Here is a 13,717-nt window from a genome sequence, read left to right on the forward strand (position 1 = left end):
TAAGTAGATGGACATGTGGCTTGGGAGTCAAGGGTGGTCTAGCTGGATCCTACAGCTGTGGAGATGGTGACCCTGTCTTTCTGTCAGAGGCACCTGGCAGTCAAGGTAGGAGCAATGGGAACAAGAAGTTCCAATTCAGTGTGATAATTTTTTTTGTTTGTTTTGTTTTGTTTTTTCTTTTTTTTTTTTTTTTGTTTTGTTTTGTTTTTCTTACTGAGATGTAGGACAGTCATTGGAACAAGAGCCCCGCAAGGCTGAGGAGGCACTAATAATCAGGCAGAAGGATCTGTGCTGCAGATGCACCAAGGCCTGTGGGACTGTACTGAGATATATATTTGGGAAAGAGATACAAGTTTATGAGCTTATAATGGGAAGCTTCTTCTGTTCTCTATTAAGGTGAAACTTTACCAGTGTCTCAGGGAAGACTCCTGACAGCTTGTGCAGCTTCAGGGCAGAGTGCATTTCTCTCCAGTGGCAGAGTACCCTCTAGTGGAAGAGATCAGGACTTGGAGGTGGAATGAATCGCAGGTGGAAAGGCCTCCAGGGAGTGCCTTTGTAACTCAAGGTGTTTGCTTTTATTTTCTGTTCTGATTTGCATTTAGAATCATAGAATCTCCCACGTTATAAGAGTCCCATAAAGATCATCCATTTCAACTCCTAGCTGTACAGAGGGCCACCTAAAAATCACTGCCCTAATGAATGTGTTCCAGGGCTTATTACCCTTTCAGTTAAGAAATGTTTCCTGTTATGCACCCTGAAAGTGAAAGCATGGCTATCTTGTACATCCAAAATACAAAGAAGATAGTTAATCCTTCCCCAGGCAAGTGATATCCAGGGCCACAGACAAGCACCTACGTGCTGCACTTCTGCCTTCCATGTTCCTGCTTTGGGCCTGCCTTCACGTGTTTGGCCTTGTGCTTCTTCTGGGATGAGAAAAGGACTTCCCACAGCAGCCTGCTATGCACATGTAAACAGCAGGACTGGCTGGTTAGACATCTGCAGTCCTCTCTCCAGCAGCGGATGGCCTCCCTCAAAGTCATGGAAGATAGTAAAGTAAGGATGTGCAGCCACAGCATCACGCAGTGAAATGAACAGAGGCTGTCCAGCAGAGAACACTGACTGTGGTCACTGAAAGGCAAAGTAACCAACAGGGAACATGGTTTCAGTCCTGCCATGAATCCCTGGAAAACTTGCAAAGAATCTTGCAAGGTGAGTTTATACCCAGTAAGCAATGGGAACATGCTCCCAAGTCTGCTCTGAGATTCTGATGAATGAATGTTTTGCTTAGGCAAGTGTGGTATCACAAGGAGAAGTATGTTTTCTGGATGTCTGATGAGACCTGGGAAGGCATCTAGGGTGCCAAAAACCTGACAAGTTCTGTTACAGGAGTTGTCGGCCATGGATGATCTTGTGAGGGAGCTGGATTTTCTGCAGCTGTGTTTTTCAGTTCTGGGAGGTTTAGCAAAATTTAGAGTTGTATTTCAACCACATACAACTTTGCGTTTAAAGGGCAGCTATTTCATGCCTTCTGAAAGCCACATGCTGCTCCTGTAAGCCTTGAAAATGGTTGTCACGTGGGTTACAAGTGGAGGCTTAAGTTTGGCTTTTCCTGATGGAGAGTTTGTTTCTTTTTATTAATTAATTTATTTATCCCAACCAGCACTCTGACCAAGCAGATAAATTAAGGTGGTAATCTTGGACATATATGTTTTGTAGTTGTAGCTTTGATTGGTACAACCAACTGGCACCTACAGCTGCCAGCATATTCTGGGAAACTTACCATAGAAGTATGAATTAAGCAAAGCCCCATGCAAGTGATCATCTGTCTGGGGGAAGCACTGAATTCCTATATAGCAGAGATGAACACAGACAGAAATTGTATGGAAAATGCTTTGCAGCAAGATATGCATGTGTGATAGGCTTTTCCCTCTCATAAAGACAAGTCCAGAACGAATTCATCAAGCACAGAGGTCACTATTCTGCAAATACAACCAGAAACTGTCACAGTGCATGGTCTCCCTGCTGGGTTACTGGGTGCCTAAGAGCTGTGTGGCTGAACAGTGAAATCCTTGGGCACATCCCTGAGCACAAGTCCACATCACTCTGCTGGCTTTAGGTCTGTGGAATTGCATTGGACACAGACAGACTCAGGGAGGGGAATCTTCAGCCAAACCTGCCCTCTACATACTCCTTTCATAATGCATCCTGTGTTCTTGGCTTTGGTTTGCAGGTTGGAGCGAAGCAGTGAATTTTCTGGATGTCTCTTTGCTGTCTCCGTGGTGGAGGAGTGCATGGGAAATTGGTAATCACAGCCTGAATCTCTGTTTAATCAGCTGAGGCAAGTGTTGGGTCAGCTGTGGGATCACAGGTGAGAGTAATTGAGCTGTGCTCCTGGAAGGGAGGGAGATAGATTCCACCTCCTCCAGACCTCACTTAAGGGCTGATCACCACTAAGGCAGCATCTCTTGGAGATTGCTTCTTGGTGGAGATTGCCTCAGTATTTCCCAGCAGACTGAAGGCTTCTATATGGGTGAGCTTTTCCTGTAAATAACCTTTTGGATATTTACTACCATCTTTACGTTATTGTCACTGTACAAGTAGCACCCAACTTCTCTTCTTGCTGGTGAGTCCTTGCTGCTGGATCTCTCTGGGGACTGCAGGGTTGGTGCCCAGCATGGCGCTCAGAGAGCTGCTGGGCAGTAACACTTGTGTAATGCCTCTTTTCACTTCTTCCTTAAGCAGAGAAGCTGCTAGTATCCTCTTTTCTATTCCTTCTGGCCACCAGCTACTTGCCTTACTCAGAATTGTTATGCCTTGCAAGGCACGAGTTCTTGTGATGGCTCTAAGAGCTGAACTTTCTAGGTTGTCTCTGACAGGCCTGTGAGGAACCCCAAGCATTCCTGCTCTCTTTTTAGGGGTTGTTGGTTATTTCTAAGCCTAAGAGCCCTTGCTGTCTGGGGAACTAATGTGCACTGCCATGCCAGTAATATGAGCATCATGGGTGGTAGCAATGATTCCCAGGTGGGGTTAATGAGTGACCAGGCAGGGTGAAGTGCAAGGAAGTGCTTGCTGATTGGTCTCCTGGGAGACTTTTGAAAAATGCACAAAGCCTGTGGGCCAGCCTCTATCCAACAGATGGTGTGGGGTAGTGCCACGTTTTGGGGATACGCACGGCCCCACGTTTGGGGCCCCACGATGCTGCTGCAGACCTGCTGTGCTGGGCTCTGCCTACTTCTGCTCAGCCAGAGCTGCTGGCTGGAGGCTGCCAGGGGTAAGTAGGAATGCTCTTTTCCCATAGAGGCTTTCTGGAGTGCATGCAGCCTTCCTGGGTGCACAGAGCAGTTCAGGGGCTACACTGAGCTCCTTAGCACCACAGCTTTGCGTTTCCAGTTCACATCTCTGAGCAATGCATGTTTCTGTTGGGGCAGGCTGTGGCTCACTGCACCTTCATAAATGCCAACGTGGGGGCTCAGGGATGCTCTCTTGCAAAAGAGCCGTTTTAGTGGGGCTTTACAGGACAACCCAGAGCTGTTTAGGGCAAAATTTTGGCAGCAGTGGGATGTGGGCTGGGATGTGGCTGAGGCAGGAGGGATAGTGCCTCTGTTTCACACCCAGCTTTGGGGTGGATGGTGGCCCTAGAGTGTCTGGGGCCACATATAGGGAACACACATGGAGTGTGTAGATGATCCAAGTCTCTTCTTCTTGGTTGTTTTTTTCTAATATTTCTTGCCCAAACTGCGTGAATGGGGAAGCTCAAATGCGTCAAATCATAGAATACCCTGAGTTGGAAGGAACCCATAAGGATCAGTGAGTCCAACGTTTTTCTCCACACAGGACCACCCCAAATCTAAACCCTATGTCTGAGAGTGGTGTCCAGATGCTTCATGAACTCCGTCAGCCTGAGGCTGTGCCCACTGCCCTCTGGTGCAGCACCTGTCCCTGACCCCCAGCTGCCCCTCCCCTGGCACAGCTCCATCTCCATACCGTTCCCTCGGGCTCTGTTCCTGTCACAGAGAGCTGAGCTCAGCGCTGACCTCTACTCCCCTCGCGAGGGGCTGGCGCCACCATGAGGTCTCCCTGCAGCCTTCTGGGCTGAACCAACCAGGTGACCTCACTCTCTCCTCACGTCTCGCCCTTGACGCCCTTGAGACCCTTCACCATATTTTTAGAATTTGTATGGATACTGTCTAACAGTATTTTGTCCTTCCTACATTGTGGCATTCATAGTTGCATGCTGTGTTCTAGGTGAGGCTACACAGTGCAGAGTAGTGAAAGACAGTCCCTTCCCCTGCCCAGCTGGCTGAGCTGAGCCTGATGCACTCCAGGGTACAGTTGGTCCTCCTGGCTGCCTGAGCATACTGTTCACACTTGTGAATCTGCTGCTGAACCCATTAATGTCTTTAAGCCAGGCAGGACCCATGCTCAAGTCCTTCAATGGTATGTCCTCCTATCAGTTCATCCCTTATCCTTTTCCCCTCACCAAAGCACTGCTTCATGGCTAGGAAATGCACAACACAAACTAATTGCTTGATGACCACCTGTAATCAAAGGTGTCTGAGCATCTCCCAGCAGTCTCTGTGGACTCTCAATGGAGTTTCAGCACTCTGCAAGGCACGATGCTTCAAGGGATTACAGCTTTTCCCAGGTAAGTCATGTTTTTTTTCTCTCCATCTGATCCTGTGTCCTGGTTTGTTTCTAGATTTGGAGAAACCAGTGAAATGTGAAAGCATTACTGAAGCAACCCTTGGTCAAGAGGCAAGCTTCTCTTGCTACTTCTGTCTCCCAATGGATGTCTCTCAAGTAACTTGGCAGAAGATAAATGGATCATCCTTCAGAAACATAGCCACTTACAACCAAACCCATGGGCTACAACTGCTAGAATCATTTCAGAGGAAGGCACGTTTCACTGTAGAAGCCCTGAACGCCTCTGCCATCACTCTGCAAAATCTCACATCTGAGGATGCATCCTGTTACAGATGCATCTTCAATGTGTTCCCTCGTGGCTCTTTCAGCAGTCAAGATCTATGCCTCAAAATCCGGAGTAAGTTTCCCACTAGCAGCTTCTTGCATTTCTGGCACGCAACACAGGTCTGATGGGTTCAGGGGGCAGGTGAAATTTTATCACCTCCATTCGTTTCAATTTGCCACACTGCAGCATCTGCTTAGTGAATATTCTCCAGAATGACCACAGCTGTCCATAGTGGTAGTGAAGGTTGTTAAGCCGTGGGATGCATTTGAATTAGTACCCTAGTACAGAAGGCTGACCTGTCCATCTTTGACCACTAACTCACCACTGAGTGTAATTAACACCTTCTATCATCAGTTTCTGAGTTAACAGAGGAATTTGGGTACTATTTGGCTACCAAAGATTTCCTCACTGCTGTCTGCTCAGCAACAGGAAAGCCTCCCTTGATATCACCTAGTTGGTTGATGAAGGCCTGGCCAAGCCACCCAAGATACACTGTATACAAAACCCAAATAGAACAGTGACAGGGGCAAACAGATGCACCTTCTCTGCTAGCTACCTCTACACCTTGGCTTGTGAAGGAAAATGAAGTAATTTCAGCTCGCAATAAAAAGTCAAGGCTGAGTTTGCATGGAGAAATGCAGCTTGAAGCAGGGAGTGCTTTAGAAATCAGTGTCAGTAGTGACCCTGCTAGCCAGCTCCCAGGAAACAAAAATATAACTATATTGTGTGTGATTCCCCATTGTTTGTCTGCTGTCCAGATCAGCAGTGGTGTGTGCAGTAACAGTAGTGCAATGTGTCTTAAAGAGTCTGGTCTTGTCAGAGATCTTTTCTGAGAGTGCAGACCTTATGTGGGATGAATATTTCTTGAGTTGAAACCATACAGTGTGATCCTTCCTATTGTATTTCTGTGGCTGTATGGTCTGTATGTGTATATTAGTTACATAGGAATGACAGGATCACAGAATAGTAGGGGTTGGAAGAGACCACCAGAGATCATCAAGTTTATTCCCCCTGCCTAAGGAGGCTCCCTAAATCGAGTTGCACAGGTGATCATGCTTCTCTATATGTTTTTATATGTATGTAATCACTTATTTCAGGATGATGTTCTCCGGCAGCATCCCCAGCTGGAGTGTACATGCAGAATAGATCCTTACTGTTGAATATTGGGGAGCCATCTTTCTCATAGAACATCTTATTGTACATCTCTCAGGAATGATGAAAAACTTCCCTAATTATAAAACTTCCATTTACAGAAAGTGGAAACGCAAACAAAACAGAAGAAAAAATGTTGGATATGGGTTCTCCCAATACAAGAGGTATTTCTGGTATTTATTTAAGAGTAAAATTTTTAATGTTTCAGTTTAGCCTCAATGTCTGGAAGAGGGCAGGAGGAATATACTGACACTCCTTCCTGCTTTGTGTCTCTTTGTAGGTATTCAGAAGAGAATAGGCCTTGTGGTGTTCTTCATAGGTGCTGTCTTAGCAACCTTGATTCTTCTCATCATTTCGCTAATCAAAAGGAAGAGGAGAAAGTAAGAGTGATTTTCATTTTCTTGTGATTAACATGGCTTACCTGTGTTCACATTGCAATTTGCCTTTCTCTTTCCCGCTGGTGTTTTTATATACTTGCACTGGAAACTCACCCAGGTGGAAACACTAGTTTCAATGCAACAAGATTCACTCTAAATGCTAGATTTCTAAGTATTATTTGATGAATTTGTGGTTGTTTTTCTTTTTTTTGTTGTTTTGTTTTTTTTCTTCCAGACTGCAGATGCCGAGAGCACATAGCACACCTGAAAAGGAGAAATGCTTACAACAGGATGTAAGTGAGCAATCCGAAAGCCTGAAAACTCCGAAGGTCCAAGGCAGTGCTTATCAAAATGAGGTCATGCCAATGCCCAGCACTTCCAGCAATTCTCCAAGTCTTTCAGAAGTCTTGGACAATTATTGCGAGGAACACGGCAAAACTCTTCTGTTGAGATAAAATCGTACAATGGCTTGGGTTGAAAGTGTTCTTGAAGACCACCCAGTTCCACCACTCTGTTATGGGTGGTGACCCACTAGACCAAGCTTCCCAGCATCTCATCCAACCATGCCTTGAATGTTACCAGGGATGGGACATGCACAGCTTCTTGGGCAACCTGTTCCAGTATCTGTCCACCGTCACAATGGAAAATTTATCCCTAAAATCTACTCTAAATCTCTCTTTTAGTTTAAAACCATTCCTTCTTGTCCTATCGATATCTATACATGTATGAAGTTTATTTCCCTCTTGTTTACAATCTCCATTGAAATTGGAAGGCCTCAGTGAGGTATCGCTGGAGCCTTCTTTTCTCCAGACTGAACAAGCCCAGATTCTTCAGCCTATTTTCATAGAAGTGCTGCAGCCCTCTGTAAATCTTCATCCTTTCCAAAAGCTCAACTCGTACCTGCGCTGAGGGCCCCAAACCTGGATACAATACTCCAGCTAGGGCTTTGTGAGGACAGAATAGAGGAGGATAATCACTTTCATCTTCCTGCTGACTCCCCCTCATTTGATGCAGACCAGCATATTGTTGGACTTCATGAATGTGAGCACACCCTGTTGGCTCATGTTAAGTCTTTAATTTACCAGGACACCTTATTTTCCCTTCAAATTTATATCTTTCCAATTTAGAGATAAGGATGTGTTGCATGACATAGTTAAGGGCCTGATATTGACAAGGTTCATCTGAAATTTACATGCCGAGTTTTCTGAGGGGAGGTTGAATTGCTGAGCATCCCTTTCATCATCATCTCTCAGTGTATAATGAGATCTGTCCCAAAAGGTACGCTACTTCTTCAGTGTTGAGTCTCAAAAATAATCTGTCCCATCTCCTGGGGTTATCAAAAATCGCAGCAAGCTGAGGTTCCTCAAAACTCAATGGGTTGCTTAGGAAACCCTTAACATCAGGACCTTGAGATAACTGCCTTTAGTCAGAAAACTTTCCATTCTGGCCACAATGCAGATGAGGCAATCCTGGAATGTTGTCCCAGTTGTGCAGTTCCAGTGCTCCCAGGTTGTATCTCTCAGATCAGGCCACAGTTCAAGGAGTAGCAGTTCCCGGTATGTTCAGGGAGTGCCTGAGCATCTCAACACACTATGCTTGAGCAAAAGCAAAATTGTGCCAGTGGCTTATGCTGAGATCACAGAGTGGCTTAGGGATGTCACCACCACACCAGCGCTGTGAACAGGAGCCCTTTTGTTCTCTTCATAATAATGGTCATGGTTAATTATTGTGTGGACTCTTTTACAGAGGCAGACACCAGGATCTGAACTTCGCAAAAGGATACCAACTCCGATGAGATATCTGGAAGAGAACAAAGAAAGAGTAACCTGGAAGAGAAAAAAAAGGCTCATGTTTTCGATGGAAGCTGGCAGCCAAGACAGTACCAGCCACAACATACCCCAGTGGGAGCTCACTGAGTTGAGCAATGATGAGCTGGGACGCAAACTCCTGAATAACAGCAGCGACACAGAGGAATGTGAGGAGTCTGAATTATGCCCTGCCCAGGATACTCCTTGCCCCACTACAGGAGAGAAATCATCCCACCAAAGCTCTGTTGCTAGAAGTCCAGAGGAGCCCTGAGGACTTCAGGCAGGTGGGGAATCCTAAATAAGGGCTCAGAGGATGAGACAGCCTGTGGAGAACCTCCTGGTGCTGTCTCAGCAGTCCTTCAGTCCCAGAAGTCAGGAGTGTATACTGTCAAGATAAACCACTACTGGAACATCTTTTAAACGTTAAAAAGCCATTATAAAACATTGTTTTATGAGGGTGTGGGAAGTGTGTTGGAATGCAGCGGAAGACAATGTATGTTTTCTTATTAAATGACTTTCTATTTCTTAGTAGCATAACTAAGCATATTTGATGTGTTTGTGTGTATAGAGGACTAGAGACTAGACTAGAGACTAGACTTGTGCTAGGGACTAGAGAAACCCACATAAATGAAACCATCCACCAGATTGACCAGGGTCAGCATCTATGTGTGGTGTCTGGGGAGAGTGTGGGCTTGCAGGTATAAGAGCCAGCAAGCATAGAGGTGGACCAGCTTGTATGTAGATGACATGTGGCTTGGGTGTCAAGGGTGGACTAGCTGGATCCTACATCTGTGGAGATGGTGGCACTGTCTTACAGTAAGCGGCACCTGGCAGTCAGGGCAGGAGCAATGGGAACAAGAAGTTCCCATTCAGTATTATGTTTTGTTTTGTTGTTTTTTTGTTTTTTGTTTTTTTTCTTTTCTTACTGAGAGGCACGACAGTCATTGGAACAAGAGCCCAGCAAGGCTGAGGGGGCCCCATCCTCAGACGCAGCTAAAATTCTCCTGGACAGGGCCTGGAGCAACCTGATCTCCCTACTCCTGCTTTGTGCATGGTCCTGTACAAGGTGACATCTCAGATTTCCTTTAGGCTGAGATACCCAGTGATGCCATTTCTGGCACTATGGGTATTTCCTCTGTAATTGAACTCTTCACTCTGTTTCCACTTTCTAGCAAGGCTGTGAGAGGAGAGGTCATGGTTGTGGAAGAATGTGAATTTACCATATTGACCAACACATTACTGCAAGTTCTCCTTTGGTGCTCCACTAATAATCAGGCAGAAGGATCTGTGCTGCCAATGCCTGTGGGACTGTACTGAGATAGATATTTGGGAAAGAGTTTCAAGTTTAAGAGCTGAGGATGGGAAGCTTCCTCTGTTCTCTATTTTATCACAGGAAACTTTACCAGTGTCTCAGGGAAGACTCCTGACAGCTTGTGCAGCTTCAGGGCAGAGTGCATTTTTCTCCAGTGGCAGAGTACCCTCTAGTGGAAGAGATCAGGACTTGGAGGCGGAACGGATCGCAGGTGGAAAGGCCTCCAGGGAGTGCCTTTGTAACTCAAGGTGTTTGTTTTTCTTTTCTGATCTGACTTGGTCAGGCAAGTAGAATCATAGAATCTCCCACGTTATAAGAGACCAATAAGGATCATCGATTCCAACTCCTGGCTCCACGGAGGGCCACCCAAAAATCAGACCATGTGTCTGAGAGTCTTGTCCAAACATTTCTTGATGTTTGTCATGTCAGGTGCCATAACCACTGCCCTAATGAATGTGTTCCAGGGTTTATTACCCTTTCGGTTAAGAACTGTTTCCTGTTATCCAACCTGAAAGTTGAAAGTTTAGCTATCTTGAACATCCAAAATACAAAGAAGATAGTTAATCCTTCCCCAGGCAAGTGATATCCAGGGCCACAGACAAACACCTACGTGCTGCACTGCTGCCTTCCAGGTTCCTGCTTTGGGCCCACCTTCACGTGTTTGGCCTTGAGCTTCTTTTGGGATCAGAAAAGGACTTCCCACAGCAGCCTGCTATGCACATGTAAACAGCAGGACTGGCTGGTTAGATATCTGCAGTTCTCTACCCAGCAGCGGATGGCCTCCCTCAAGGTCATGGAAGACAGTAAAGTAAGGATGTGCAGCCACAGTATCACGCAGTGAAATGAACAGAGGCTGTCCAGCAGAGAACACTGACTGTGGTCACTGAAAGGCAAAGTAACCAACAGTGCACTTGTTTTCAGTCGTGCCATGAATCCCTGGAAAACTTGCAAAGAATCTTGCAAGGTGAGTTTATACCCAGGAAGCAATGGGGACATGCTCCCAAGTATCTTCTGAAATTGTGATGATCGAAAGTTTTGCTAAGGCAAGTGTGGAATCACAAGGAGAAGTGTGCTTGCTGGATATCTGTTGGCACCTGGGAAGGCATCTAGAGTGCCAAAAAAACTGACAAGTTCTTTTATGGGGGTTGTCAGCCATGGATGATCTTGTGAGGAAGCTGGATTTTCTGCAGCTGGGTTTTTCAATTCAGGGAGATTTAGCAATAATTCAAGTCACCATTCAACCACATACAACTTTGCATTTAAAGGGCAGCTATTTCATGCCTTCTGAAAGCTACATGCTGCTCCTGTTAGCCTTGAAATTGGTTGTCACGTGGGTTACAAATGAAGGCTTCATCTTGGCTTTTCCTAATGGAGACTTTAATGCTTCTTTAAAAATTTATTTATTTATCCAAACGAGCACTCTGACCAAGCAGATAAATTAATGTAGTAATCTTGGACATATGTGTTCTGTAGTTGTAGCTCTGATTGGTATAACCAACTGGCCCATAAAGCATTGACACAGTGTCCGGTTGGTTCAGAGCCTGTTGGACCTATAAGTTTATCCCTTTACACTGCTGTAAGGCAGTATCGGCTTTATCCTCAGTGCATAAGTGTAATTTTCCTAAGAGTAAAATGTCAGCTCTGGTGAATGAGAAGGGAAATGTGATGAAGTGCACTACAAGGACTCAGAAAACAGGTGGACAGAAATAGTCTCAGCTGTATGTCTCACATACAGGCTTTTCTTAAAACACTCTGGTACTGGATGTCTGCAAGACAGATTAACATGTTGGGGTTTTTTGTTGTTGTTTTTTTTTTTTTTCCCCACTAGTGATCAGGTAGAAGTTTAAAAGCATCCTTTTGATTCTTTCTGCTGAAATGGCATTAATTGTTCCTTTTGATCTTTGTATTTGCAAAGTGAAGCACCTTCAGGAGGAAAAACATTGCCAAGAAGCTGAGACCAAAGCCAGCCCCACTAACGAGACCCGGATAAAATGTTCAAGTTATCCTTACTTTTAGTGTAACCTTCTCAGGAGCTGAAGGGAGTTCTGTGGGGTGGGGGGCAGAAATAAATCTCAGAAATGCATAGTGGCGGTCTCACCTTTCTTTTGAGATATCCTTCTCCCCAATGACTACCATGATCTTCTCCCAGTTACCTGTCCCTAGGAAGCTGGAATTCACACTGTCTGGGTGCAGGAACATTTTTTTTCGTAACACACAGTGTGCTTCTCAACAGGTCTGTGTAGCAAGTCATGTCCACAGCCCCTGGCTGCCAGTTAGAAAAAAAGCCCCTATATGAAGATTGCAAGAGAAGTGTGAGAAGTCATTGAAGCAGAAAGACCAGTGTGTTTCACTGGGAAATGAGAGAAGAGAAGAGAATGTGTGATTACATACCAGTATCTTAGATATATCAAAGATGAATGATGTGCAATGGCTCCCATTTCTATGAAGTCTAACACAAAACATCCTTTTACAGCGAAGATTAAACATGTCTTCCATTTTACACTATGAGAAGGACATTGAAAACCTGGAGTGTGCCCAAAGAAAGGCAAATAAGCTGGTGAAGGGTCTGGAGCATAACTTTTACAGGAAGACTGTTCAGTCTGGAGAAGAAGAGGCTCAGGTGAGACATCACTTTCTACAATTAACCTGAAAGGAGGTTGTGGTGAGGTGCATGTCAGCTTCTTCTCCCAGGTAACAATGATATGACAAGAAGTAATGGCCTTAAGTTGTACCAGGGGATGTTCAGGTTGGATATTAAAAATTACATCTCAGAAAGAGCAGTGAGGCAGTGGCACAGGCTGCCCATGGTGGTGGAGTCACCGTTCGTGGAGGTGTTCAAGAACTGTGTGGATGTGGTGCTGAGGGACATGGTTAGTGAGCATAGTGGCAATGGTTTGGTGGTTGGGCCTGATGATGTTACCGGTCTTTTCCAACCTTTATGATTCTATGATAACAGGCAACAGGTGCTCTGAAATATAAAAAAGGTATCCAAGTATTAATGAGTTTTGGTAGTGTTACTACCAAATTTGATGTTGAAGAGGGATATGTGAATTCACATAAGCAGAGCCAGAGCTAATCAGCAGCCCGGTAGTCTTGATGTGACCTCCTGCAGCTGATATGGCTTGCACAATTCAGTGCTTTTCTCATAACTGAAATCTCTATCGCTCCCACTAGCCTCAGTCTGACCCTTTATTTTCTCTTCCTATCAAGTGACAGCAGCATGAATCAGCTGTCCCACATCTTTCTTCCTCAAACCTGTACAAATTTCACTGTTTACTGGCACAAAATGGTTCCTCTTAGAGGAGGTCATTAGCCTAGAAATCAAGGGAAGAACCTAGAAAGGCATTCAGAATAGAGAGCATCCAATGAGAAGGCAAGGGAAAGACTACAGACTAGAACTCATGACAGAAGAGATTTCAGATCACTTTCACCAGCATACAGGTAGCAACGCAGATGAAAAAGAATAAAATAAGCAGTACAAATAACTCTCCAGATTTTAGAACAGGAAGCTTCACCACTTTTGTTCTTGTTAACTTCTAAAGCTTTATCACATTGAAGCACTGTTGTCAGCTCAGCTACCACCTGCTTTGGGAAAGGCAATAGAGATTGCTAAACTGAGCTGGGAGCATGCAAAAAGAAACACTTGAAATGACAGCACGGAACAGGGCTGAAAGAGACTTTCGTGTCTTTTTGTTCCATTATGAATATGAAAAGTTTCTATTTTCTGAAGCTACTGGACTGCGTGTAGTAATTTCTATTTGCCTCTGTCTGCCCTCAGGTTACCTCTGCTTTTTACCTACTACTCCAGAACTACCCTCTCCTTGCTCAGCTCTGGGCTTTGCCCTCTTTCAGAGAAGCAGCTCTCCTACTTTCCATATTCTTTCATCTTTTCTTCTTTCTTCTCTTTGTTCCATCAACCCACTGAGGGAATGGGAAAATGTAGACAAATAGAAAATTGTTCCACCACAGAAGATATGAGTTGATGGATGATCTAATGGATGATCTAATGAAAAATATTCAAGTCCCTTGAGTGTCCCCTTTATCTTCATGAAAGGCAGAAGAATGTCCTTGGGACTTCCCTACTTCTGTTGCTTTGTTG

General features: G+C 45.0%; 1 protein-coding gene across 1 annotated transcript; it reads left to right on the forward strand.

Moving 5' to 3' along the window:
• Positions 1-3,195: 3,195 nt before the first annotated feature.
• LOC140247446 (uncharacterized) lies at positions 3,196-8,731 on the forward strand. The gene is made up of 6 exons (XM_072327153.1): positions 3,196-3,271; positions 4,700-5,041; positions 6,223-6,285; positions 6,402-6,501; positions 6,734-6,854; positions 8,245-8,731. Exons 1-6 carry the CDS (start codon positions 3,196-3,198, stop codon positions 8,575-8,577), a joined length of 1,035 nt encoding a protein of 344 aa, XP_072183254.1. The 3' UTR covers positions 8,578-8,731.
• Positions 8,732-13,717: the final 4,986 nt, after the last annotated feature.

The sequence above is a fragment of the Excalfactoria chinensis genome, chromosome 1 (assembly GCF_039878825.1).
Source record: "Excalfactoria chinensis isolate bCotChi1 chromosome 1, bCotChi1.hap2, whole genome shotgun sequence".
Classification (NCBI taxonomy): Eukaryota; Metazoa; Chordata; class Aves; order Galliformes; family Phasianidae; genus Excalfactoria; species Excalfactoria chinensis.

Bases quoted from the DNA above. Each gene is read 5' to 3' on its own strand.
- LOC140247446 (XM_072327153.1), top strand. From the start codon at position 3,196: ATGCTGCTGCAGACCTGCTGTGCTGGGCTCTGCCTACTTCTGCTCAGC. The intron at 6,502-6,733 runs GTAAGAGTGATT...TTTTTCTTCCAG, and splicing joins ATCAAAAGGAAGAGGAGAAA to ACTGCAGATGCCGAGAGCAC. The intron at 6,855-8,244 runs GTCATGCCAATG...ACTCTTTTACAG, and splicing joins GCAGTGCTTATCAAAATGAG to AGGCAGACACCAGGATCTGA.